Source organism: Castanea sativa, chromosome 9 (genome assembly GCF_040712315.1).
Source record: "Castanea sativa cultivar Marrone di Chiusa Pesio chromosome 9, ASM4071231v1".
NCBI lineage: Eukaryota > Viridiplantae > Streptophyta > Magnoliopsida > Fagales > Fagaceae > Castanea > Castanea sativa.
This window is the reverse complement of record NC_134021.1, coordinates 8,489,241-8,515,013: the sequence shown is the minus strand read 5'-3', so window position 1 is coordinate 8,515,013 and position 25,773 is coordinate 8,489,241. Positions and strand designations below refer to the sequence as shown.

At 36.0% G+C, this 25,773-nt stretch overlaps 3 protein-coding genes and 1 pseudogene across 7 annotated transcripts; 2 read left to right on the top strand and 2 right to left on the bottom strand.

Annotated features, from left to right (window-relative positions):
* Positions 1-267: 267 nt before the first annotated feature.
* Positions 268-1,836, top strand: LOC142610276 (beta-galactosidase-like; annotated as a pseudogene).
* A 914-nt stretch (positions 1,837-2,750) lies between these two features.
* On the bottom strand, positions 2,751-6,502 carry LOC142610274 (pentatricopeptide repeat-containing protein At5g03800). Its single transcript, XM_075782055.1, has one exon. The coding sequence runs from the start codon at positions 6,451-6,453 to the stop codon at positions 3,688-3,690; it is 2,766 nt and encodes a 921-aa protein (XP_075638170.1). The 5' UTR covers positions 6,454-6,502; the 3' UTR covers positions 2,751-3,687.
* A 2,247-nt stretch (positions 6,503-8,749) lies between these two features.
* Positions 8,750-23,967, top strand: LOC142610208 (E3 ubiquitin-protein ligase UPL7). Of its 5 annotated transcripts, XM_075781965.1 has the most exons (16): positions 8,750-8,884; positions 9,427-9,549; positions 10,274-10,514; positions 11,642-12,234; positions 12,847-13,627; positions 13,724-13,845; positions 13,927-14,261; positions 15,420-15,698; positions 15,789-16,041; positions 17,326-17,496; positions 17,575-17,667; positions 18,256-18,363; positions 19,361-19,477; positions 21,913-22,002; positions 22,147-22,243; positions 23,491-23,943. In XM_075781965.1, exons 1-15 carry the CDS (start codon positions 8,861-8,863, stop codon positions 22,228-22,230), a joined length of 3,414 nt encoding a protein of 1,137 aa, XP_075638080.1. In that variant the 5' UTR covers positions 8,750-8,860; the 3' UTR covers positions 22,231-22,243; positions 23,491-23,943. The 5 variants fall into 5 exon arrangements, with proteins under 5 accessions (XP_075638080.1, XP_075638078.1, XP_075638079.1 ...); XM_075781963.1 differs by having other exon boundaries at positions 12,847-13,845; positions 23,491-23,967; XM_075781964.1 differs by having other exon boundaries at positions 13,724-14,261.
* LOC142610209 (GDSL esterase/lipase At5g03810-like) lies at positions 22,759-25,235 on the bottom strand. Its single transcript, XM_075781966.1, has 5 exons — positions 24,893-25,235; positions 24,674-24,804; positions 24,331-24,564; positions 23,479-23,734; positions 22,759-23,202 (listed from the first exon to the last, which is right to left on the bottom strand). The coding sequence occupies exons 1-5, from the start codon at positions 25,128-25,130 to the stop codon at positions 23,012-23,014; spliced, it is 1,050 nt and encodes a 349-aa protein (XP_075638081.1). The 5' UTR covers positions 25,131-25,235; the 3' UTR covers positions 22,759-23,011.
* Positions 25,236-25,773: the final 538 nt, after the last annotated feature.

Genomic DNA, 25,773 nt, shown 5'->3' with positions numbered 1-25,773 from the left:
GGCTTACCTATTCATGAGCTTGGGCTTCCTTTTACCCATTTTAAATGAGCCTTGGCTCACAGATTAGGCTTTTCCTATCCTTGAGTGCTCATTAGTTTTGGATTTTAATACTTGTTGGTAAGTTTACTAGTATTTAAATTTCACTAAATCATATTGTTAATCTTCTCCTTTTCTTTAATCTATAACTCATCCATTTGTCAACAACAGACATTATTTATATTTCACCTAATTATATTGTTTTCTAACATTTGAATTTCACGATCTCAATATGCTGATAATGGAAACTATTATTTTGTTTTTTGAGAAAAAAATCAGATTAAAGGAAGGGTTAAATCACATATCATTATGTAATGCTACAGTTGGATTAGCAGTAAGTACGATTTTCATGGTTATTTTCCTTCTTTTTTTTCATTTTTTCCTCTCTTTACAAATCTTTTACCATTAACATCCTATTTTTTTTAGAACTATGGAGCAAACTTTGATATGGTACCCGTTGGAATTTCTTCTGGCCCGGTTCGTTTGATTGCCAAACAGAGACTTGATAATTTAAGAAAATTTGGGAAAACGAAGTATATTCTTGAGGACATTAGCATGGAATTGGATCATAGTAAATGGACTTATAAAGTGGGGTTGCATGGTGAAGAAGAACTAAAACTTCAAGACCCATATTTCTCACAGCACCAAAAGTGGTCTCAAGGCCCTGTGCCAACAAATAGGATGTTTGTTTGGTACAAGGTACTTTACTTTTTATGTTAAAATTTAGTCCTACACTTCAAAATTATACTAATTAATAATCTAACTCTCTCTCATTTGTCATTTAGACAACCTTCAAAGCTCCAATAGGAAGTGATCCAGTTGCGGTGGATTTGATGGGTTTGGGCAAGGGACATGCTTGGATAAATGGTCATAGCATTGGTCGCTATTGGCCAAGTTACCTTGCTGGTGAAGATGGGTGTAGTTCAGAATGTGATTATCGTGGATCATACAGTGATTCAAAATGCTTGACTAATTGTGGCAAACCTTCTCAAAGATGGTAATCTATCTTCCAATCATCAATTTTTTTTTTTTTTTTTTTCAAATGCTTCTGTTTAGTTTTGATATTAATATATTGGTTTTTCTTCATTTCATTTTAGGTACCACGTGCCTCGATCCTTTTTGAGAGATGATGAGAACAAATTGATTTTGTTTGAAGAGGCTGGAGGGAATCCATTTAATGTTAAGTTTCAAACTGTTACAGTTGGGAAAGCTTGTGCTAATGCTTATGAAGGGAACACTTTGGAACTATCATGCCAAGGAGGAAGTGCTATATCTGAAATTAAATTTGCTAGCTTTGGTTTGCCAGAGGGTACTTGTGGATCATTTAGAACTGGCAGTTGTGAGTCTTCCAATGCTTTGTCAATCATTCAAAAGGTAAAAATCTCTATCTTCTTTTTTTTTTTCTTATTCCAATAAGTATTTTTATCATCCTACTAAATTATAATTCTTTTTATGAATTTCAGGAGTGTCTTGGCAAAGAGAGGTGTTCTCTTGATGTCTCAGAAAAGAGTCTTGGACCAACTGGTTGCAAAGCCACAAATAGGCTGGCTGTTGAAGTAACATGTTAAGAGTTGCATCGTTTAGGATTTTATTGGATTAGTTGTGTAGTTTCGTTTTTTTTTTTTTTTTTTTTTTTTTTTTTTTTTTTTTTTTTTTTTTTCTCTTTTGAGGGTTTAGTAGGATATAAGTTTGTAGTTTGGTTTTTCCTCTTTTGAGGAAATAAATGGTTTTGAAATAGCAACTAGCAAGACCATATTTGAGGAATACAACATTGTCATTTGTTTAGGTATCAATAAATTCAATTTCGCTCTCTTTTGCCAATTTAATTTTATGGCTGCGCAATTTTTTTTTTTTTTTTTTTTGAGGTAAAAGGTAGAAATTTTATTGATGATAAATATATATATGACATGTGACAACCCTAACCATTACAATAACACAAGGCCATCAAGGGAAGCAGCAACTGGTCTGCAAACCAGACAATTATGCAGAAACAAAACACAAGGCCGTGGCCAGCAGAAGCTGGTTCTCATTTCTGCAATTCTGCAGAAAATACAAACAGCCAGAGCCACAAAATGGCCATATGACCATTACAATAACACAAGGCCATCTGCATACCAGACAATTATGCAGAAGAAAACACAAGGCCGTGGCAACACACAAAGCAGAAGCTGGTTCTCATTCCAGCAATTCTGCAGAAAATACAAACAGCCAGAGCCATAAACTGCCTATGACCATTACAATACACAGTGCAGGAGCTAGTTCTCAGTCCAGCAATAATGCAGAAAATACAAACACAAACACAAAGGCCAGTGAAATACATTACAAAAAATGGGGTTGCAAAATTTGTTTAATGTTAATAGTTATATTTCTGCTGCTTTATGAATAAGGTATTGAAGAGGAGTTTTAGTCATGGCTAAGCAATAAACCAGATCCAAGACACGAGCATGAAAGAGGAGTAACATCCAAGTCACTTGGAATGGTAGATGTAACAAACAGATCAATAGAAGCCAAAGTTTGTTTCCTCCATTTCAGCTAAGACTGCAAAGGCACACAAGTTGGTAATAGACATCAAGCTTACAAACTCCAGCATTGGTTAACATACACAAATGGTTTGTGATTGTAAATTGAAAGCAAATATAAACACCACTAAGCAAAACAAGAGCACCAAAAATTTAACGCGTAATGTGTCCATTTTAAATGAGTGAAAATTATCACTAAAGATTGGATATATTACGATTTAAAACAAACACAAAATATACAGCTGAAAATAAATACAGGAATCACATTGCAAAAGTGGGGAAAAAAAAGACATGCTTGTACAAATTATGATCAGGTTGCCCTTCAATTCTGCACCATCCAATAAAATAGTTCAAAATCATGTATGCCTCGCCTTAGAGCCTTTAACTTTTCTAGAAACAAATTTGAAATCTCAAACACTCCCTGTATTACAACTTATAAGAAAGTGGAGAACAGGCAGAGTAGAGCACACAGGACACAGCACGGCCAAGCAAAAGCCAATTCAACCCTCAGGCATGTCTCTCTCTCTCCCCTCTAAACTATTCACTTCTCATTATGTAATTTTCTCTTTTGTGGTTGTGCATATGATATGTGTATGTTGGTAATTTTATCCACAATATTTTCAAACCAGGCCACCATCATCATCATGTTTTCAAGTTTCAGCTTTTCCTCCTTTTCCGTCCATTTTGGGCAGATACGGAAATGTGCTGGGTAGAAATACATCACTCCAATTCCCCCCCACTTCCTCTTCACCTCTGTAACCGAAAAGTAGAAATTTCTTCCTTTCCTTCCCTATCCTTTCCTTTCTTCCCTCTTTCCACCATTCCAAACAAAGTGTTAATTTGCTGCCAATTTTCCCGTGCTTCGTGGAAGTGCAGTGGTTCACAGCCATAGAGAATGGGTGCATGGGACAGTAGTAGTGGAGTGATTAGCAATAAACCAGATCCAAGACAGAAGCATGAAGTTATATACAAGACCATTGTCAGTAATTGAAGATCTACTTACTCAAATATTTCAACTGAATTTCTTCTAAGGAAAAAATTACACATATATATACAATTTTTTGACAATGGCTTGGTATTCTCAACAATAAGAATGGAAGTTAAAAGGTTGTAAGATGCAAGGTGAGGGGGATCACCAGTAATCTTTGCACGAGCACTGGCCATGAGAAAAGCTATGAAACCCTGAAGAATCTCTTAGAAATATTTCTCTCTTGGTAACAACAGAAACATGCTTCAGGAATGTGTGGCAGTCCCCACAAAGAAGGATGTTCTTCACAATCCGAATAGGTTTTCCTGGCCTGCTCATCAGAAGCCCGTAAGTTGCTGCTAGTTTTGCACTGTGATTGAACAAGAAATCCTTCTTTTGATGCTCCTCTACATCATGAAGAACAAAGCTTGTGTCTGGCACATACCCAGCTTTTAGACATTCTAAGATCAGAATTTCTAATCCACTATAGATGTCTTTTGTTTGGGGATGGGATTTGTCTCTTGCATAGAAAAAATGTATCTTGTTCTGAAAAATGATCCAACTTCGACCTGGGTGTTTCTGGAAACCCATTTCTCTCATATTTTCCCTAACCATTTCAGAGCAATGCCATCTCCCAGATGCAGAATACAGATTTGATACAAGTATGTAGGTGGATGGATCCTTTGGCTCGAGAGCAAGAATGCGCTTTGCAACCCGTTTCCCAATAGTTGTATTCAAATGGATTCTACAACTATCAAGCAAGGCACGCCAAATAGAGGCATCAGGCTCAAAAGGCATCGTACTGATCATCTCCTCTGCTTCTTCGAGTAGACCCCAGTAACCCAAAACTCCAACCAAGGATGCATAATGGTCTGAAGAGGGCTCAATGTCATAAACGCTTTTCAATGATGAAAAAAAGGTACGGCAATCATCAACTAAATTGGAGTTAGTGTGTCTGTAAGCTGAAATGATCAAAACAAAGGTAACTTTGTCTGGTTTCGTGCCCATCTTCTTCATTTTTGACCAGAGGGCCAAGGCCTCATCACCCTGTCTGTGGAAAAGATGGCCAGCAAGCAAACCATTCCAGGAAACTGTGTTGTGTGTAGGCATATTATTGAATATCTTAATTGCATCATCCATGTTCCAACACTTAGAATACATGGTAAGCAAGGCATTTCCAACCATTAAATCAGATAAAAAACCAGATTTGAGAGCATGGCAATGTATTTGCTTTCCCATGTTATGGTATCCTATATTTCCACAGAGACCAAGTACTGAAGTTGATGCAACTTCATCCACAACCATTGTTCCTTTGGATTGACTAATGTTGAATAGAGAAATTGCCTCATCTGGCTGCCCATTTCGAGCATAACCACATATCATTGATGTCCAAATCACAGAGGTATCCTGGTCAAATGACCACCGTCTGAATATCTTTTCAGCATCTGCCATCTTTCCACACTTTGTACACATATCAAGTAACGCTGCTTCAATACAAGCATTTGACTCAAAACCAATCTTGAAAATGAACCCATGAATCTGCTCACTAATTTTGCGATCCATGAGCAATCCACAAGCACTAAGAACACTTGTCAAAGTGAATTCTGTCAAGTCTACACCCTCCTCCACCATTTTTATAAATAATTCCAGTGCCCTTGACCCTTGGCCATTTCGACATAATCCTGTCAAAAGAGCATTATAAGAAAAAGAATTCCTTTCTGGCATCTTATCAAATACCTCCACAGCCAACTCCACCAAGCCAAAGTCCATATATGCGGTAATCACTTCCGTCCAAGTGATCATATCTCTTATGGGCATCCTCTCAAACAAAGCTGTCACATCTTTTACACCCCCACCACAGTTAGTGTAGAACCCAATCAATGCATTGTTGACACTTAAATTAGCCTCCAGCCCTATCTTGATTGCATGAGCATGCACTTCCCGGCCTTGCATTAAAGAAGAACTGCCAGTACAAGCGGTCAAAAGAGTAGAAACTGTAAAATGGTCTACTCTAAGCCCATCATTTCTCTGCATATCACGAAAGAATTCAAATGCCTTATCATACATAAACTCACTTACCATACACGATATAACAGTATTCCACGACGCAATGTCTCTGTGCAGCATTTCATCGAACAATTTGAGCACAAATAAGAAACACCCACATTTACCATACAACCCCATAAGCGCATTCGAAACAAAAACAGAATCTTCCAAAAACCCAAGTTTGATTATCATAGCATGAACTTGTAAACCCAGTTGTAAATCCAAAATCCGAATGCAGGCAGTCAAAATTGCCACAAAGGTATACTCGTTAGGCTCAATACCTGAATCCCTCATTCGAAAGAAAAGCTCCACCGCTTCGTGTTCTCGATTCGACTTCGAAAACCCAGATATCAACGCCGTATAAGACACCACATTGGGGCACGAAAGGCCGAGGAAAACATTGTAAGCTTCAGACAGAAGACCCAACTTGAGATATGCGGAAATGAGAGCATTGCTGAGATGGGTGTGCTCTTGGAGCTTGGAAATGCATGCGTGGACAGCGTTCACGAGCTGGGCATCGCTGTAGCGAGCTGAGAGGCGAAGCAAATCAAATAAGGTATCAATGAGAGAGTTTTGTGCGTCGTTCGGTGATGAAGAAGAGCCATGGGAAGACTCGGAGGGCAAAAGGGTTGGTGTTGAAGAAAGAGACTGGGTTGGGGAAGTGGAGAAGTGGGGTTGGTGGTGGTGAGTTTTGCGAAGCTTGAAGTTGGAGAGTGAAGAGGATAGTGGTGGTGGTGGAGTTTTGGGAAAGAGGAAGAATGGGCTATGGGGCGGAGAGGAAGAGTGAAGAAAGTGTGGAAAAGAGTAATAAGAAGTGGCGGTTGTGGTGGTGGTGGTGGTGGTGGTGACTGTGAGAGAGGGAGTGGATTGAATAACGGTGGCCATGAATTGTGAATGTGCAAGGCGCCAACCATAATCACCTTCTCTATCCAAAACATTTGGATGTTCTCATGTTATGTCATTTGCCAATCCCACGCGCCTTCACAATCTCTCTTTCTCTTTCTCTTTCTCTTTCTCTTTCTCTTTTTAAGTAAATAATAGTAAGAGGTAACTAAAATAGTAAGTAAGATCCATGAATAATATTAAAAAGTGCAATGATGTCTGTAAATAATAGTAAAAATAAGTTGAATAATAAAATAAGTTGGCAAAAATAATTTTTACCAAACGCTTAGCAAGTATAAAAGTAAATTCCATTGTCATGAAGTTTTGGATCAAGCCAAACAAGTCTAAGACACTTCAAAATTGACCAGTTTAATCCTTAAATCTAATATGGCCCACAAGAGATAAGAGAAAAATGACTAACAATGCTAACTATGTTTAAGGACTAAGTTGGATTTAAGGAGCAAATTGATCAATTTTGGACTTAGTTAGCATTAACTCAAAGCTCAAAAAAAGGTTAATAGAATTTACCCTATATTTAAAGAAGAAGAGCTCTGGTACCTCTAGTAAGGGACCTTATAAACGAAGATACCAACAATGGACCACCGCAGAGTGTGGCTTTGTGGTGGAAGTCCTCATATCAATTCATATGATACTTGATAGGAGCTATAAGCAGTTTGAATAAATATGTTGTATCCACAATGATAATTCATAATAATAATTGCATTAAGACCTTAGTGGTACACATGATGTTATCCATTTTCATCACGTGATGTAAAGTTGACAAATAATGAATCCACGCCACCTTTTTCATTCAGCAAATAAAAAAAGACACCAACAATGGGATTGAAAGCTAGTACACTATTTTTGAATGAAGGGCTATAGAAGATATCTTAAGAATTCATCTTGGCAATGTAAGTTCGCAGAATAGGTTGATATGGAAAGAAGTATGTGCTTTCTCAGTAAAACAGGGTTGCAGTATACCTTCAAATTGGTAGAGTGGAGAACATCGATCAAACATTCTTCCTACATGTGCTAACCTATACCAGGAAGAAAAAAATCAGCACGGATCTAATATTACTATCTGTTGCTAAACATTCAAAAACAGTTTTACATATCCTGTAGGATTTTCTCTTTCACAAGAAATTATGTATGAGCTCTAGTTAGAGGTAAACTACAAAAATGTGTGTATTCGGTGATCGAGATTTCATACTCTAGCACAAGAAATGGTTGAGAAGTTGTTTTTGCATGAGACATTTGACCTATTTGCTTTAGGTATGTCATGGTTGAGTTGTTTTCTTGTGGGAAACATGACACGACTTTAGCTGGTGGTTGTGCATATGTCTCCCTTTTAGCCAAAATGTTTGAATCTTCCATTTTAGGGTCCTATTGCTGCATATATTTAATTTTTAAATAAGATTTCTATCATTTCAGTAACAAAACAAACAAACAAACAATAAATAAATAAAAAAACGAGAGAAAAGGGAGAATTTTTTTTTTTTTTGGGAATTATATTATAATATTAGGCCTTATTAATATACTAGGGCATTAGGAAGGGCACATAAGGTGCAAGATCTAAATAAAAAATTTGCGTCGAAAAGGTTTTCCTCCATAGCACTACATGCCGGTTCATAAAACTATTCACATTTATTAATCATTAGTTCATTAAATCATTTAAATAAGTAACACAACTATTAAGTAAGTTATGTGATTAAAAGTAGATATGAATTAACTTTCAAGATATCCAGTAAAAAGTTGAATAAATTTTAAATTTATCACCTTTTAGGTGCTCTTTCGTATTCAATAAGTCATAGTTTAACATCTTCATCACTTAAAACCAATAATTTTAACGTGATTTCATACCAAAATTTTGAATCATTGTAATTAAAAACACAACAAAAGTCAAAATCGGAAACTGTATCTAGGAATTTACTCAATTTTTTTTTAGCAAGGGCTTGTGGAACCATCATTTGAAAATAGTTTGCTATTTTTAATAGGTTTATAAAGAGAACATCCAGCCGGTGTAATTTCTCAAAAATAGTTTTTTTTTGTTTTTAATTTAGTAAAATCATTTTTTACCTTAATTTTGGTTTTTTTTTTTATAATAATTTTGGTATAGTTATTGAAAGCCCTCATTGACTTTTCTTCTCATTTTATCACCAAAAATATTTTTAAAGATAATTACTATTTGATAATGTTCTCCTTCTCCTTATCAAATTTGCACCAAAATAAATAAATAAACATAAAACAAAGTATAGATGCGCGTAAGAATTTGGAAAACAAGGAACGTACATAAATAAAAAATAAAAAAAAATAAAAAAAAAAAGGTTGTCGTTACTTTGAAGAAGATATATAAAAGAATGAGATTTTCATTTCATAGCTTCGTTTCATAAATCCTGCGACTTCCACTTCCATGGACCAAACTCGCAAGCATCAGGTACTCTACACACACACACACTCTCTCTCTCTCTCGCTTTGTTAATCACCCAAATCATCAATCTTCTCGAGCTCCATCGTTTTTAAAAATTTTCCAAAATTCACTCTTTTTTTTCAGTTAACTTGTTCTGAAATAACGAGTTTTTGATCGTAATTCGTGATGATCAGTGCGCACTATTGCTGTTTCTTCTTTAATTTCCATTACCCACTTGGTTTTTATTGCTGGGTATGTGTTTGTCTCCTTAGAAATTGTGGAATCACAGAAATTGATGAATCTTCATGTTTAATCATTTAGGATTAGAGAAATCAGATACAACTAACTGACATATTTGACTTCATCTTTGCATTCCCTGCAGACCAAAATAACATGGGAACACATAAATCATCATAATTCTGTTACTTTTGTGTGTGTGTGTGTGTGTGTGTGTGTGTGTGTGTGTATGTGTGGTTTCTTATTTTGGTTCCTCATTGATCACTGAGCAATTTGAATTATAATTTTGAATAGTCATATAGTTTACTGTTGGTGTTTATGGGGTTGATCAGGTATCCTTGAGGGGAGCGAGTGTGAAGGAGATTACAAGGGATGCTCTTCTTGAGAAGGTATCTCAGGAAAGAGAGCTACGCAATTATGCAAGACGAGCTACTGCTGCTGCTCTCTTTATTCAGGTGCATTTCTATTTACCTTTTAATCATTATTATTATTAGTAATAATGAGTTTCATTAAGAAAGGGCAAGAAAGGGTGCAACCCCAATACATGGGATGTATAGTAGAGATTTTACCTTTTAATCATTAATTTGGTCCCTTTACTCTATTCCTGCTTTTGGTGGTACGGAACACATATTGTTATTGGGTGAATGACTTATATGATAAAACAAAACAAAAAAAAAGTTTTAATTGTTTATGAAGTTCAGCATTCCACAATGCATTTTACCATTTAAAACCCAAGAGAGTAAGGCTAAGGTTGTTATGCTGATACTCTTAGGTTTATAAGGCTTTGATATTTTCGTCTACAAGAAAATTTGATAAAATAAAGGACAACTGTTAGTATTTTGTTTGTATTCACAACACCAACATCATAGATGGGGCTGTAGAAAAATTGGATCCATCACTGTAATGGATGGGATAACTCATTTGTGCAAATTCATCAAATCCCCACTTCAATTTTTTTATTGATGTAAGTTGTGATTCTTGTATATTCCATGAATTGCCTACTCTTAAAGTTGAATTGTTCATTAAGGACTACAAAAAATGCAAATGGAACCATAAAAAATTTTGTGGGGAAACCAAACTGACCCCCCGATTCGCTCTTGAAGTCCCAATTTGTGTCAAATCTAGCTAATAGCTGTAGTTGAAAAATGAGAAAATGACCTGGTTTCTTTGCCTTCATAGAGAGTCTGGAGGCGCTACAAGGTTACAAAGGCGGTTGCTTTGCAGCTTCAAGAAGAATGGGAGAGCTTGTTGAATCGTAATGCTGGTGTGATGACAGGAACATGGATTTCAAATGCTGTGCTGAGGCCTTTTCTTTTCTTTACTGCATGTTTGTCAGTCCAGCGTCAGAAGATCCAAGTCAGAGATATAAATTGTATGCAAAAATGCTTTAGAATTCTGTTGGAAAGCTTGAACTCTACTGGTATGCCAATTTCCTAAATCTTATCACTGAATTTATTGGTTATGGCTTCAGATGCTTAACTTTATTTTTAACTGTGTTCTCCTTACCAGTTGTTGAGTTGAACATTCCAATAACTTCATTAAAAGCTGTTACATGTTGTGGGGTTCTTTCATCATCTGGTCATCACATGGGTCTTGGATATCAAATCTTAAATGAGTTAAACAAATGAACAGTCTGTTGGATCCCTTTTTCTCTCAGCTACCAATGTGGAAACTTGTTTTTTGAAAATGAAAACGTTTCATACGATGCACTCTCGGGAGTCTTACTGTAGAGAGCTGCAGATATTTAACCTTGACAGACCTCTACTCTTTGCCCTTTAGGCCCAGAGGAAATTCGGTTGTCATTGATTAACCCAATTTTTTAACATTCTTTGTTTTTCCTCAAGTGCCAAAGCAATAATTTCTTCTCCCATTGAATTTTCTATTAAACCCAAAGTTACAAATTTTACCATAATTTTGATTTTCTGGGGATCCTTTGAAGAAGTTATTTTTTTGGAGAAGTCACTTTTAGACCTCATTAGAGCTTGTAATAGACGATGCCCAATCGGGACAAATATAAATTAATTATTTGGTATAAACCTGGACCTATTTCTCTAATTTGCATTTGTGTTAAACATTATTTTGGGTGGTGTTTGTGAAGTTTCTAGACTAAAGCTCTATGAATCCCAATATGTCAGAATATTCATATGTGAGTAGTGTGGTTGGTTAAGTAATAAAGTCCCACATTGGATACTAATGAGAAGAGTGAGGGGTTAATATACATAGTCGAGCTCATCCTATTGGGTTTAAACCTTTTGTGTTAAAGTGGTGTCTCTATATGTTATATTACCTACTCAATGAGTCTCCTCATGTTGTTTCTCTCCCCAACAAAATAAATGGTTATTTTTTTAAATCCAGTTGCTTTATTAATATTGTTTTCTGCTATTATTCCTTGCTTCATTGATCTGCTTTATTTATAATTTTGATGTCCCCGAATTCTTAAAAGGCACCTGCTTAATACACCACAGTCCTTTTTATTTTCTTTATTATTTTATTTTAATATGCCACTATTTGGTATATAGCTGAAAATTTTATATTTTTATGGTCCAGATATAAAGGAAAACTTTTGCTCCTTGGCCACCAGTACCCTTGAAGAGAGAAGAGTATGGGCTTTTCAAACACGGAAGCTGATTTCTCTCTGCCTATTTATTCTTTCAGAGTTTAATAAATCCCACACAGGGTGTCAAGATATCATTGTTCTTACCTCCTTAGCAATGCGTCTGGTTGTTTTCCTTACTGATCTGAAAAAGTGGAAAAGCATTACTGCTGATAATCGTCAGGATGCAGATATAGCAGTGAAGGATTTAATTTGTTTTATGGGGAGTAGTAAAAGTGGTATTTACATATCTATTAGAAGATATATTAATACATTGGACGTTTCTTTTTCTTCACAAATAAACAGTATTGCCCAGACAGATGATAAAATTTTGATCACTGCAAGTGCAATAACTTTAGCTCTACGCCCTTTTCACATGACGAACTCAGATACAGATGGCCGTGTCATGTTGGATGTTCAAAATGCTGCTGAGCAGTACTGTGTGTTTCTAGTTACAATTCCTTGGCTTGTTCAATGTCTGCCATCTGTTCTTGTACCTGCTCTAAAGCACAAGTCTATTTTGTCACCATGCTTCCAGACTATACTGGTAAGGCTCATTAGATTTGGAAGAAAGAAAAAGTCTGTGAAATGTATATCATGTACAGATGTGCTTATGTTGATACTTATCCATATTGCATTATATTTAAGTAATTTCTGCAAACTGATCTGTAGCTGAGACCATGATTATAGAGGTATCAAATTTTAAAACTGCTGCAGAAGAGATTCCTTAAAAACTAGTCGCCCTACTTATTTGCCTTAAATTTTTGTAAATATTATACAAACTGACATTTTTAAATGAGACTATTTCTATACTGTGGCTTTTCTTGGCACTTTATGTGTTATATATGTGTGTGTGTGTATGTGGAAATTATTTGCCTATTGATGTCCAAGTGCCTCAATGCCCTTGCTTGGGTCGTTTAGTATTTTGGAAACTAGATTTGCATGTAAAAGCTTGTGTTATATATTGCTTTGCGTCAATCAATGTGTATTTTTTTTTTTATGTTGATATTGCAATAATTTCTATTTTATAATTGGGGAGCATTATTTTTCAATTATCCTCAAGTCAATTAAATCCAAATTTTCTCATTGATATAAGCTCTTACATTTTAGTATGATTCAAACATGTGGGGGCTGATCAAACTATGGCAGGCGTTGGCAGATCTTGAAAGAGAAAATTTTGACTGAGATGTCGGAGATGGATCAATCAGAAATTCATTCTTCTTCCAAGGTCATTCCACCAGTTGGTTGGGCTCTTTCAAACATTATATGCCTAGCAACAGGGAGTGAGAATGATTCTGTGGATCATGGCAGGTTTATTCAAGGTTTAGACTATGCATCATATGTCCACGTTGTTATCACACTTGCAGAAAACTTCCTGGGTTGGCTTGAGAATGTAGAATGGATGAGGAAGGAGAAGCAGGATGCCCTAATTGATGTATCTGCAGAGCCCATTGATACAATTTTGCACGAAACTGAGAGGATGCACGGTTCCTTAGAGATGTCATATATGGACATGTTCAGGCCTATATGTCAGCAGTGGCATCTTAAAAGTCTTCTGGCAATCATAGGCACGGATTCCCATACTCAGAGTGCTGAGACTGTGCCACCAAACAATATAGAATGCTTGAGGAAGTTTGAACTGCTTGATATTGCATATTTTTACTCATACATGCTTAGAATATTTACAGTCTTTAATCCCGCATTTGGCTCGTTGCCCATTCTTAACATGCTATCTTTTACTCCTGGATTTCTTGTAAATCTGTGGGGAAATTTGGAAAGTATTCTTTTTCCTGTAAGCAATCGCATTACTGAAAATAATCATTATCTTTGCGCTGGTAAGAGTTCAGGAAAAGAAAAAGGTGGGGTTTTTGTGAAAAAGCAAAAAGGTGCCAATAAGGATGGTGCTAATAAGTGGGTCAATGTACTAAATAAATTTACTGGTAAGTCACAAGCAGACGATGATTGTAGAGATTTAATTGATGATCATCCTAGTCCTAACCCAGTTAATGAGGACTCTTGTGATGTATGGAACATAGAACCTTTAAGGTGCGGTCCACAAGGTATTTTAAAAGATATGACATGTCTGCTTCATCTCTTCTGTGCCACGTATTCTCACCTGCTGCTAATTCTTGATGACATTGAGTTCTATGAAAAACAGGTAACAGCTTTTAAGAAATTTTTTATGGTCCTCTTGAATTTGTGGATGATACTTATTTTAGCATTTCATGACTTGAACCAGGTTCCATTCACACTGGAACAGCAAAAAAGAATTGCATCGGTGCTCAATACACTAGTGTATAATGGCTTGTCTAATGGAATTGGTCGGCAGAATAGACCTCTTATGGAATCTGCAATCAGATGCTTGCACTTAATGTATGAAAGAGACTGCAGACACCAGTTTTGCCCCCCGGTTTTGTGGCTTTCACCTGCTACAAAAAACCGGCCTCCAATTGCAGTAGCTGCCAGAACTCATGAAGTTTTTTCAGCTAATTTAATAGCAGATGATGCTTCAAGTAGTCGTAGCATGGGTTCTATTATCACTACCACTCCACATGTATTTCCTTTTGAAGAAAGGTAGGAACATAATTACTACAATGACTATTGCTGTTCTGCTGGCTTCACAACTATAGTTCTATATGTTTGTGGGCCACCCTTTTCAGCTCTCAATTTTTTGTGGTTCTCAATTTTTTTTACGGATTATTCATTCTTTCTATTTCTGTTCCAATCTACTTTTCTTCATTATTACAGTCTCTCTCTCAGAAAAGACCTGCCAAATCCCTTGAAATCAACTTTTGTATTGCTGGACATGGAGTCTCTAAATGCATGCACAAAAACAATAACAAGAAATCCACTATTTTCTTATAGTGTAATGTGTCTCTGAAGACCAATTAAGTTTTGACAGTCGTACTCCATCTAGTAGCATATGATTTTAACTTGTAAGAGGTTGTGGATTGTAATATGTCGTAGCTTTTTTATTTTTTTGTGATAATATAAAGTGTAATAGCTTTTGACAAACCAGTTTTCTCTTTGGATATCTCAAAAGTTAAGAATATAAACATGAAATCCAGCTTTTGGACACTTTGGAATTTGCTACCAAAGATTATGGTGAACCTTGTTAAAATGGATTCCCTGTTTGTGGAGCATATGTGCGTGTGTTCTTATGCGTGAGTGTGCATAGGTTTAATCATCTAGGAAGGAATTGTTTTCTTTAATCTTATGCTGTGTGGTTGCAAGCACGCATGGCATGGACGTAGATGTAGTATGGGGGTGCATGAACATGGGTGGGCTTTTGGGTTAGTGTGCCATGGCAAGCATGCAAACACATGAATATAGATATGGATGTGGGATCGAGGGATGCATGAGTGTTGGTGGGTAGGTTTATGGGTGTTATGAGGGCACATTTTCATGCATGTAGGATGTATGAGCATGCGTGTGTGTATTTGTGCATTTCCTATTTGCCAAGTCTTACCTTCAAGGTCTTCCCCCCCCCCCCCCTTCCTCCCGGGTTTCCCTTCCCCCGGAGGAAGTGTATGAACTTTTTTGTAGGCATGTGTGTGGATGCCAGTTAGCTAGCTGTTTCATCGCACCTTTTTGCTAACTATTAGCTTTTGAGATTTGTGTTTTTCTTTCCTATTGATATTATATATAAGAAACTAATCTATCCATTACAATTATGTTCAAACTTAGAAGTATAACAAAAGATGCTACTTGACATTGTTTACATCTTGGCAGAGTTGAGATGTTTAGAGAGTTCATCAAAATGGATAAAGCCTCCCGGAAAATGGCTGGTGAAGTTTCTGGACCTGGTTCACAATCGGTTGAGATAGTGGTTCGTCGGGATCGTATTGTTGAAGACGGATTTCAGCAATTAAATTCCCTGGGGTCAAGGTTGAAGTCATCCATCCATGTTTCATTTGTTAGTGAATGTGGCCTCCCGGAGGCTGGTCTGGACTATGGTGGATTGTCTAAGGAGTTTTTAACTGATATATCAAAAGCAGCCTTTTCCCCTGAGTAAGTTTGAAACTATGTATAAACTATTTTTGTCTTTCTTACATGGTTATCTGCTTTTCCAGAAGTTAGCTACCTTTTTCGTTCTCTTAGGTATGGGCTATTCTCCCAAACCTCAACTTCAGACAGACTTTTAATTCCTAATGCATCTGCAAGATATCTAGAGAATGGTATCCAGTTGATTGAGTTCCTTGGAAGAGTTGTTGGTAAAGCTCTTTATGAAGGAATTTTACTAGATTACTCTTTTTCACATGTTTTTGTACAAAAGCTGCTGGGCCGATATAGCTTTCTTGATGAACTATCAACACTTGATCCAGAGCTCTACAGAAGTCTCATTTATGTGAAGGTAAAATCCCTCCTATTATAATATTTTATGTAAAAATGTAAATACATACACATGGATGTTCTTTTCTCTTCTCCTTCAAATCCTTGCATAAGCATTGATAAATAATTTGTATGACTATGAGCATGAAACTCTACAGATTTAGTGCTTGGTGGCTAGGTTGAAATATACAACTGAGCCTTGTGCTTCAGTTGCATTCCTAACAAGGTACAAGGAAATGTATTCACAGAATAACAAAGCTGCTGTGCTTTATGGTGCTAATTGTTAGGCAACCTAGAATTAACAAGATGTGTCAAGTAGGAAGATTTTGAGGTGGATGAGTGTACTAGCTGTGGTAGATGATATATGAAGTTCACAACTTTCATGACAACTGAGGAAGGGAGCATTTGTTCGTGGCTGTATGACTATTGATAGCACAAATCAGAGTATGTGTATCAGCTGGCAAGAAGAGATGGATGATATGAAGATGACGTTTTAAATTATAAAGAACTTCACCATCTACTGGAATGTGGTCTTTCGCAATTCAAATTATTGAGACAAGAATGATTTTGTTCTCTCTATCTTTTTCCCCCCTGAAATAAGTTGAACAAGATTCTACATGTTTACTTGATGTGGCTAACTCCTTCCCAAGCTATATGATAATTCTTTTAAATGTATCTTAGGACCAGATATTGTGAATCCCTTTTTATATAAATTTTTTATTTATATATGGTAATGAGAGATGAGGAAATAGAGTGGAGGAATGGAGGATGAAGCATTTAATTATTAGAGAAGAGAGGTGAAGAGAAGATAAGAGAAGTCAAAAGAGAGGATAATTGAGAAAAAGAGAGAAAGAGAAGGGGTTTGGGGGTGGGGGTGGGGGGTGGGAGGCAACTGTCTTCCAATATTCTTCTATGAGCCCCTCTATTTGTTAACATATTAAGACTTGGATTTCCACTTTTAATAGTGCCATGTCATCCACTGTGGATCACACATCAAACTATTAGAATCCTTCCTGCATCATGACCAGTAAGGCATTATTGATTGCTTGGTTGAGCCCACTGAAGGTGGGCAGTCTCTCATTTCGTAATTATTTGGATGTTCTATACGAGTGGTTTGGACTTGGGGATTTACACATTATACTTCCATTCTTGAGTTTCTTAATTGTCTTAGTTTTTCAATTTGATTATTTGTAATTCTTTTTGATTCTTTGAGTTCAGCATCATGAACATGAAGTAATGATCTTTTTCAATAAAATTCCAATCTTACTTTTTAAAATTAGATGTTTTCTGTCTTTTATGCCTGCAGCATTATGATGGTGATGTCAAGGAACTCGCCCTAGATTTCACAGTTACTGAAGAATCATTTGGCCAGCGGCATGTTATAGAGCTTAAAGCTGGTGGCAAGGATGCCTCTGTGACAAATGAGAACAAGATGCAGTATGTTCATGCAATTGCAGATTATAAACTTAACCGACAGGTCTGTCATAGATACTGCATGATGTATGGAAACATATCTTCTTAACTATGAATTTACCTTGTTTTTAATAATTTGCAGATATTGCCCTTTTCAAATGCATTCTATAGAGGGTTGATTGATCTTATATCACCATCTTGGTTGAAGTTATTTAATGCAAGTGAATTCAATCAGGTATTTTGAATCTATATGTGCATTTAATACTTTTCTATCAGAAGATCTTTAGCTGCTGGATGTGGTTCTGTATGAATCATTATGAGATCACTTGCTTCATTTGCCATCCCATGTGCACTGCAATCCTAGGCTTAATGCAATAATTAAGTCCAAAAGTTAGGTGGATAATCTATTCTGGCCTGAAGTCTCAGATCTTTCTTGTTACTTTCTGAGGTTTACGTAGTGTGCTGTTTAGTTTTGTTTGAAAATATTATCAATGGAATTTTGAAAAAGATTTTAGTCTTTGAATGAGCAAGTATTTGATGCATTTTTTATAAACAGAGATACCCTTAAACCCTGGTTAATGAAAAAGAAAATTACTGAGTTTTCTTGTTGAATTGCTTTCTATAAATTGGCACTTCAGTTCATATGACTTGATAATATCGTTAGATGACTTCAATAGTGTTTCCCAACTAATGATTCCTTATGTTTTCAAAATCTCTCCCCAAAACCTTTTTCTTCTTAAATGACTCTGGGTTTTGTTTAAGAACATTTTCAGAAGTTCATTTTATTGGTCAAATGCTGATCCTGCATAATTACCATATGCAGTTGCTTTCAGGTGGAAACCATGATATTGACGTTGATGATTTAAGAAATAATACACGATACTCTGGTGGTTACTCTCAGGGAAGCCGGACAATTAAAATCTTTTGGGAGGTATTTGACTTCAGAATGGAATTTGAATGAGCTTTTTTCTTTTGTTTGTTTTTTTACGTTCACATTTTTCATAGGCTTCCATGCTACTTATATTCCAGTTCATATTTGATGTTTCATGTACTTCCAATTCTGCATTAGCAACCTCCTCATGTCTGTGCACAAATAGTCATTTTTAAGGAACGAGAAAGAATTAGGTATATAGTTTTTTTTTTTTCCTTTTCTTTTTGCTGATTAGAGAAAGTAAGGGACCCAACCGGTATTAACAACTAGATTTTAACTTCTATGGTTGGCTAGTAAACACTAATTTTCTCTCCATTGGTGGATATGCTTGACTTTGATTCTAATAGATATGCAGATCAGCGAAGAAGTAAAGATACAGTGGGAATTTATATGGAAAAGGGCTCTTTGGCTCTAAAATCAAACCTATCCCTTAAGCTATGAGGAAATGATGAATTTAATCATTATTCCAACACTCCCATTTATAAATGGGGCCCAAAGCATGAAACTCATGTGTTGGGCCCCATTTTTGAATTTTTTTTTGGTCAGCCCAAGCTATGTGGTCTATAAGCTTAAGCACACCAACTAGCATATATATTGGTCCTCTTTGTTTGGATAATGTTTAATGGATTAAAACTTCCAAATTTATGCTCGCCTGTATTGGAAAACTTATTCTTTTCTATAAAACTTGTAATAATGCATAATAAGTTCTTGTCTGCATGACCAGGCAGGAATTTGGCCATGCTATAATCCAATTATTGGATTCTAGATATCTTTCTTTATTGAATTCCAGATTTGTTCATATCTCTATATTTCTAGTTTACACAATGCCTCCATGCTGTTGTCATGTTCTTTTATTTCACTTCATGCTTTGAATTCCCTTCACCCTGCAATTATGTTGATACTTTTTGTATTCTTGTCTTAAAGGTGGACCTTAGTTGGGGAATTCTATAATCTTTTTTATATTTCCATTGAGTTTCTCCTGATTATCGTGTCATAGGTTATTCGAGAATTTGAACCAAAGGAACGTTGTATGCTTCTTAAATTTGTGACCAGTTGTTCTCGAGCTCCCTTACTTGGGTTCAAACACTTACTGCCAACCTTTACTATCCATAAGGTATAATATTGATCATTCATCTTCTGCATATAATCTTACATATTTATTTTTTCTAAATGATTCTGTCACCCTATTCCTCATTGGTGTCTGCATTGAACGTAATTAGGCCTCTGTGTTTACCGTTTTTAAATCTTCAGGTGCTCAAGATTGCATTTGGCTTGCTTTTCACATTATTTTAACTGTGTTTTGGGTAGATGCATATTTAAGATTGATTACGCTAGAAACCAGAAGGAGACTGAGATTTTTCTTATTAAGGTCCAGAGTACCCAAGCACCTCAAGTTTCTGTGAGAATAACTGTGTATGCTAATGGGGTGGCAGGGTCATGTGTGTAAGTTAAAATATTCGTTGGAAACTATAAAAACCTAAGATTAATACTCATATAAAATGTGCAATAAATAGGAGCACTTTACTTTCCATTGATTAGTAAGGGTTATGGCAATTAGTACCATGTCTAAAATAATAAGTAGCCTCTTGTCCATCTCATGCATATCCTATTTCTCTCTCTCCACAGCACATTCAATGTCAGCTCCATTTTTCACTGGCAGCTCTGTGTTGAAACATATATTGAAGTAGGGGCGATTGGCACTAAACATATTTAACCTGATTAAAGCTTTAACTTAAATTTTTTTTGGTTTTTGTGTTTTTTTCTCATAAGTTTTTATATAAATGGCATGAACAAGCATAACACTGTGGAGGTCAGATATGAGAAGTTTTTTAGCCCTTAATAGTGTACCATGTGAGTGTCTCGTGAAAATTCTGAAGATACATACAAGATGCCTAATTGTTTGCTATGCTGACTTAGCCACTTAGGGCTTTTGAATGCAGAATTGGTCACTTAGCTCTTAGGAATTTTGAATGGGAGAGTAGGACTTGTAATTTATATCAGACGTACGGATTCTATTCCATACAGTGAGAACACTTCATGATGTGTATGTCATGATAGGACCTTGCTCATGCGGGACATTTTTTTCTTTGGAAAGAAAAGGAGAAGGGTGAGGGGGGACCATTCATTGTGCTGTACAGCTGTTGCTGATCATAGGCACTTAAGTTATGGTGCTGGTCGGCATTGTAGCAGTTATTTAGGGGTATCGTTTTTGCTAGTAGAGCTAGGGTTTTTTTTTTTTTTTTTAGCTAATGTGTATGGTTAGGATTAGATTTAGTTAAGGGCTGTGATTTAAAGTTACTAGGGTTTTAGGAATCAGTCCTCTTATACATAGAGTTTTATAACAGCTTTGTAAGACAAGAGGCAGTCCCTACTGTACTTCTTAGCTCCTGCAAAATAAGGGAAATGAGCAGATAATGGTAATTTCTAGAACTGTTGGATTCCTTTAGTTTGCCATAGTTTTTTACTTTTGATCTCACTCCATCATGAAGTAATAAAGGGGTACTTCCCTTATAAGAGCTTCCGAACAACAGCAGCAGTACTGTGTTGTGACTAGGTGATAGTTTCCCTTGTATAAAATTTGTTTTGGTGTATTCACTGGTGCTCCAGTTTTGCTAATAGGTGTTGTTACTTGTGCGTATCACTCTATTCTTTTGATGATATAAAATGTTCTCATTCATCTATAATAATAAATAAATAAAATAACCTATCAAAAATAATAATAATAAATAAATAAAACAACAGCAGTGGAATGTAATCCAAAATTAGTTTATAGACTCAAACCTCAACCATTGTTACTGAGCTCCACCTCCTACCATAGTAAGAGCAAGGTGGAAGATGAGGTTGTAGATTCAAGACCTACCAAATGAGTCACTTAACCTACCCACTCAAATCCCCCCGCCCCCCCAACCCCTCTCCCCCCAAAAAAACCAACTGTAGTCTGACCAGAAGGAATTAAAAGGGTGTTGGGGAACTGGCAGCTCTTTCATGACAAATTTAACTACTCTTGATTTGAATAAAGGGGTACTTGCCCAACAGCTGCCTACTTATTTTGGTTGTAAGTCACCTATCCACTGTTTTGAAAGACTTCAGGTGGTTAATTAATATTTTGTCTAGCATGGCATGCCTTTGTAGACAGCTATTATGTTTTTGGTAATTTGTTGGTTTTTACATTCTATTTAAATATTTGTAGGTTGTAATTCAAGGTACAAGCATGGCATGCCTTTGACTTGCTTCATCCCCACAACCCTCCCCAATCAAGTAAATGAAAAAAGAGAAATGTAAAAAAAAATTAAGTAAAATCTAAGAATCATTATCATCAACAACAACAAAGCCTTAGTCTCAAAATTTTGCTATAAGTTATTGATCCCCAATTGACTAATTGGGGTCAGTCACATCATCACATGTATATTCCTAAAGTAGAAGACTAAGAAATAATAATCAAAAGAATGAGAAAGGAAAACTATCTCAATCTAATCGATCAAGAACTGCCCGGTATATGATGTTATTTAGTTTTTTTTTTTTTTTAATAAATTATATGATCTTATATAGGTTGCATGTGATGTCCCTCTTTGGGCAACAATTGGAGGCCAGGATGTGGACCGGCTTCCATCAGCTTCGACCTGCTACAATACCCTCAAGGTACTATTGATAAGGCCAAAGTTACCTGTTTTAATTTATTAGCATACATAGCAAAGCATTAAAATACTTTTTTTTATTCCTTACTTTTATCTCATCCAACCACTAAATCATTTGCACGATTCTTTTTCCATTTGATTCTTGCAGCTTCCAACATACAAACGTCCAAGCACTTTAAGAGCAAAACTTCTCTATGCAATCAGTTCCAATGCCGGATTTGAACTTTCTTAGGGATCTGATTCAGGTCATTTTTATTTGCCTCTAGTAATATAGTGAAACTAAACTGGATTTGATTGCCATTGATTTTTAGGATTTTTAATGCCAAAAAAAAAATTATCTTCAATTGGTTTATTTTGGATGCAAGTGTATTTATTCATCTTATCCATGCCTGATCTCTAACTTCAAACCTGAGGACCATTGGGGTTTACAATTTTTTTTAAAAAAAAAATAAAAATAACGCAATTTTGTGCATAAAAAATATATATATATATATATATATATATGTATATAATTGTTTGAGGTTTTTTTGTTTTTCTTAAAGAATGCTTATATGTCACAGCTTGCATTGAATAGAATCAAGGATTTCCATGGCATGTTCTTTTCAACAACTTAGCCTGACTAAGTAGAGATGATATACTCAAAACCCAACATAGCAATTCATTTGTGAGGATTAACACATAAAACTGTTTACCAAAGGGCAAGTATCAAGTGCGCTGCATCTGTAGCTAAGGAATTTTACTTACCTCACACCTCTAGGAATAGAGAACTTAGAAACTAAAACTAGCATAAGACCTACATAACCTTCATAACGTCTACATAAAATGTGTTTACAATCACAAGAGTGCCATTGTTTGAGAGAGCATATTTTCGTTGGCTTATTGGGCTTCAAAAATAAGCTGGGGAAAAGTACAGTTGTACCTAGAATGTTATGCATAAGCTAAATAATTTAAATAAAACAGATTAATTTCATTCTACCACTCATTCAGATGAAAGTGTTGTCAGCATAGCTTTACTAGATGAGGGAGATTCCCTGCGAAAGTAGATCACTAGCCAAGACCTTATTAGCGGCTTCAGAGGGATGGAATCCATCCCAAAACACATAATCTGTCGCATTGGAGCATGTCCCTGGTGACCTGGCATTGCAAAGCAGTGAGGTCTCTACTGTACCTGTTCCGCAGCAAGCTCTTCTTGATTCAAAAAACCCTGTGATCAGAGTAGACAAATCAGTACTAGTTTTTTCTTCATCGAGAAAGCAAAAGATTCCTAGTGAAAATTGAAGTTTTCTTTAATGCATAATAAGTTAATTGGTCACCAAAAAATGAAATTCAAGAAACTGATATATTGGAATGTTATATCACATGATATCTGCATGGTAGAACCTAATGGAAATTTGAGAATTTTCTGCCTATTCACTAGTCAATTTAGATAATTTATATGCCACTTCAACTTGCTACTCTTTTCAGAGTGTATTACTATTACCATTGTCAGCAGGCTTTGTAACCATATCTAACAGAGGCTGGTAGATATCAAACACCACGAGCTTGAGACCGGGAAGTTTTTTCTGCAAACTTTGAGATGTGCTGTTTATCTTTTTGTTGAAAGAAATGGCGTCTTTGTTCAATCTTTCAACACACTGATTGCTTCCTAAGCCAAATAGCGTGATGGCTGCTGGCAAACACCCAGTTGGCGGTAGGCCTGTCACACCAATCCTCCTTGCCCCCAGTCCATAGAGGTTCTGTCATAATACTGTTCATGTTAGAAAAAAAAAAGGATTTTTTTCTGGAGAAACCAAGGAGAAGAATGACTACCAGTTTCTCTTCTACATCGAATGTATTTGTGGTTCCATGTATATTTCAACATTTATCATTATGGAATATTATTATATCTTTTACTGTTAAAAGTGATTTTTTTGTATAATATAGTTAAAGCCTAATTTCTTGTTAATGGAATATAAACTTTTCTGGGTCCTGACTTTTGAAGCATGAACCTCCAAGAATTTGGAGCCTCTGCATCAGCCTGTAATTTGGTTTGAGCCTCAAAAACTACTTATGGAAAATATTGCATGCCATCACCAGAGACGTGATATTATTAAAACTTCCACTGATTCTTTTATTCTTGTACATTTGTTTGGTGTTTTGTTAGATTTTTAATTATCCTTTGAGGACAAAGTAAATTCAATCATGTGATCTTAACTACACATCCACTATGCTAGAACCTCCTTGGGCATTCAGTAAATGTAGATTAGATAAACAAAAGCATACTACATACACAATTGTATTGTAATGATATGTCATGAGTATAAATATGATATTTTATAATGAGTGAAGGGACCTGAATGAAGGTAGAATAGGATCTGATGAGGATGTCTGAGAATTGATCAGGCGAATACGCTCTATAAAGGAGGGGATTGATATAGTAGTTCTGAATGAAATCGCTGCTCCCTGCACTCAGGAGGTGGATTGCACCAGAAAATATGGATTTGGCTTTGGCTGATCCAACCATGTTCACAACTTTGGTCTGGTACTCCTGGTAGTAATTCAACTGCTGGCTCAATGAAATTGCATGCTACAAAACCAGAAGGCACCAAAGAAAGTCATTTTAGTGCTTGTGTGTGTGCAGCAAGATACCCCAAAAAAGGTGTGCAGAGGGAGAGAGATTTGGTATCAATGTTTACATATAGCTGGGCTGTACTGTCATAATAACCAGAAGAAGCTGAGGCAAAATTGGCTCCGGTCAAGAGGTTCTTGCCAGTGGCTTCCTGGCTAAGGTAAGCAGGTGGATATGAAGTGAAACCAAGGAACTCAGCTGTGCATCAAATAAATCAAGCAAATACATGAGGCCATTAGAGAAGAAAAAGAAGAAGAGGAGAATTTGAACTGTTGATGTATCTTACCAGTAAAATCTGTGGCAAGCTTTCCATTGCAAAATCTTCCAGTGGGACTGTGATTAACAAAGTCTCTGCCATAAGGAGGAAAGTTTGCCTTGACCAGTGTATAAAGGTTGTTATTGTTTCCCACATCAACCACAGAATCCCCAAATATGTTTAGTGCAGGAACAAGAGGATCCCCATGAGCTACTGAGAAAACCACCGCAACAAGAAATGAACCCAAGAGACAACTTGAAAACCTCATTTTTTTTTCTTTCCCTTGTTACAAAAATGAGAATCACTGAAGAGTAAGAGAGACTGAGAGAGTAAGAAAAGAAGAAAAAAATTTAGAGCATGGAAGTGTAGAGGATGCTGGTGGAGGAGAATTTAAGTAGGGTAAGTCATGTGAGTAAATGGTCAAAGTGACATAATTGTCTGAGACAGCATGGATCCAATGAAGTTGTTTCTTTCCAGTTAGTATACAGGCACGTTTGGCACCTATAAAGACAGAGCATTCACAATGAACTCAACAAATCTCCTATTTTTTCTTTAAATTTTAGTTAGCCAAACCCTCTTTCTTTCTCTCTTTTTTTTATCCAATAAACTCACCAGCCCCTCAGCAAAATATTTGCAAAGTGACAGAAATAATTTCTCTTCAAAATTTTTTATTTCCTCAACTAGCGGCACTCTTTTTCTATGGTGATTAACATATTAAAAAAAAACTAAAAAAAGAAGTTTGTTGTTGGATTGTATTTAAAATGTAAGTAGTTTAAAATAGAAAAATGACTTTCTAGCAAAATTTTGCTAAAAATTTACTGATGGAAATGCAAATGCTCTAATGAGTTTTTCTTCTCTGTTGGACCCTTTCTATCAAAAGTATCGTCATTTTGTTAATTTTGGCGAGAATG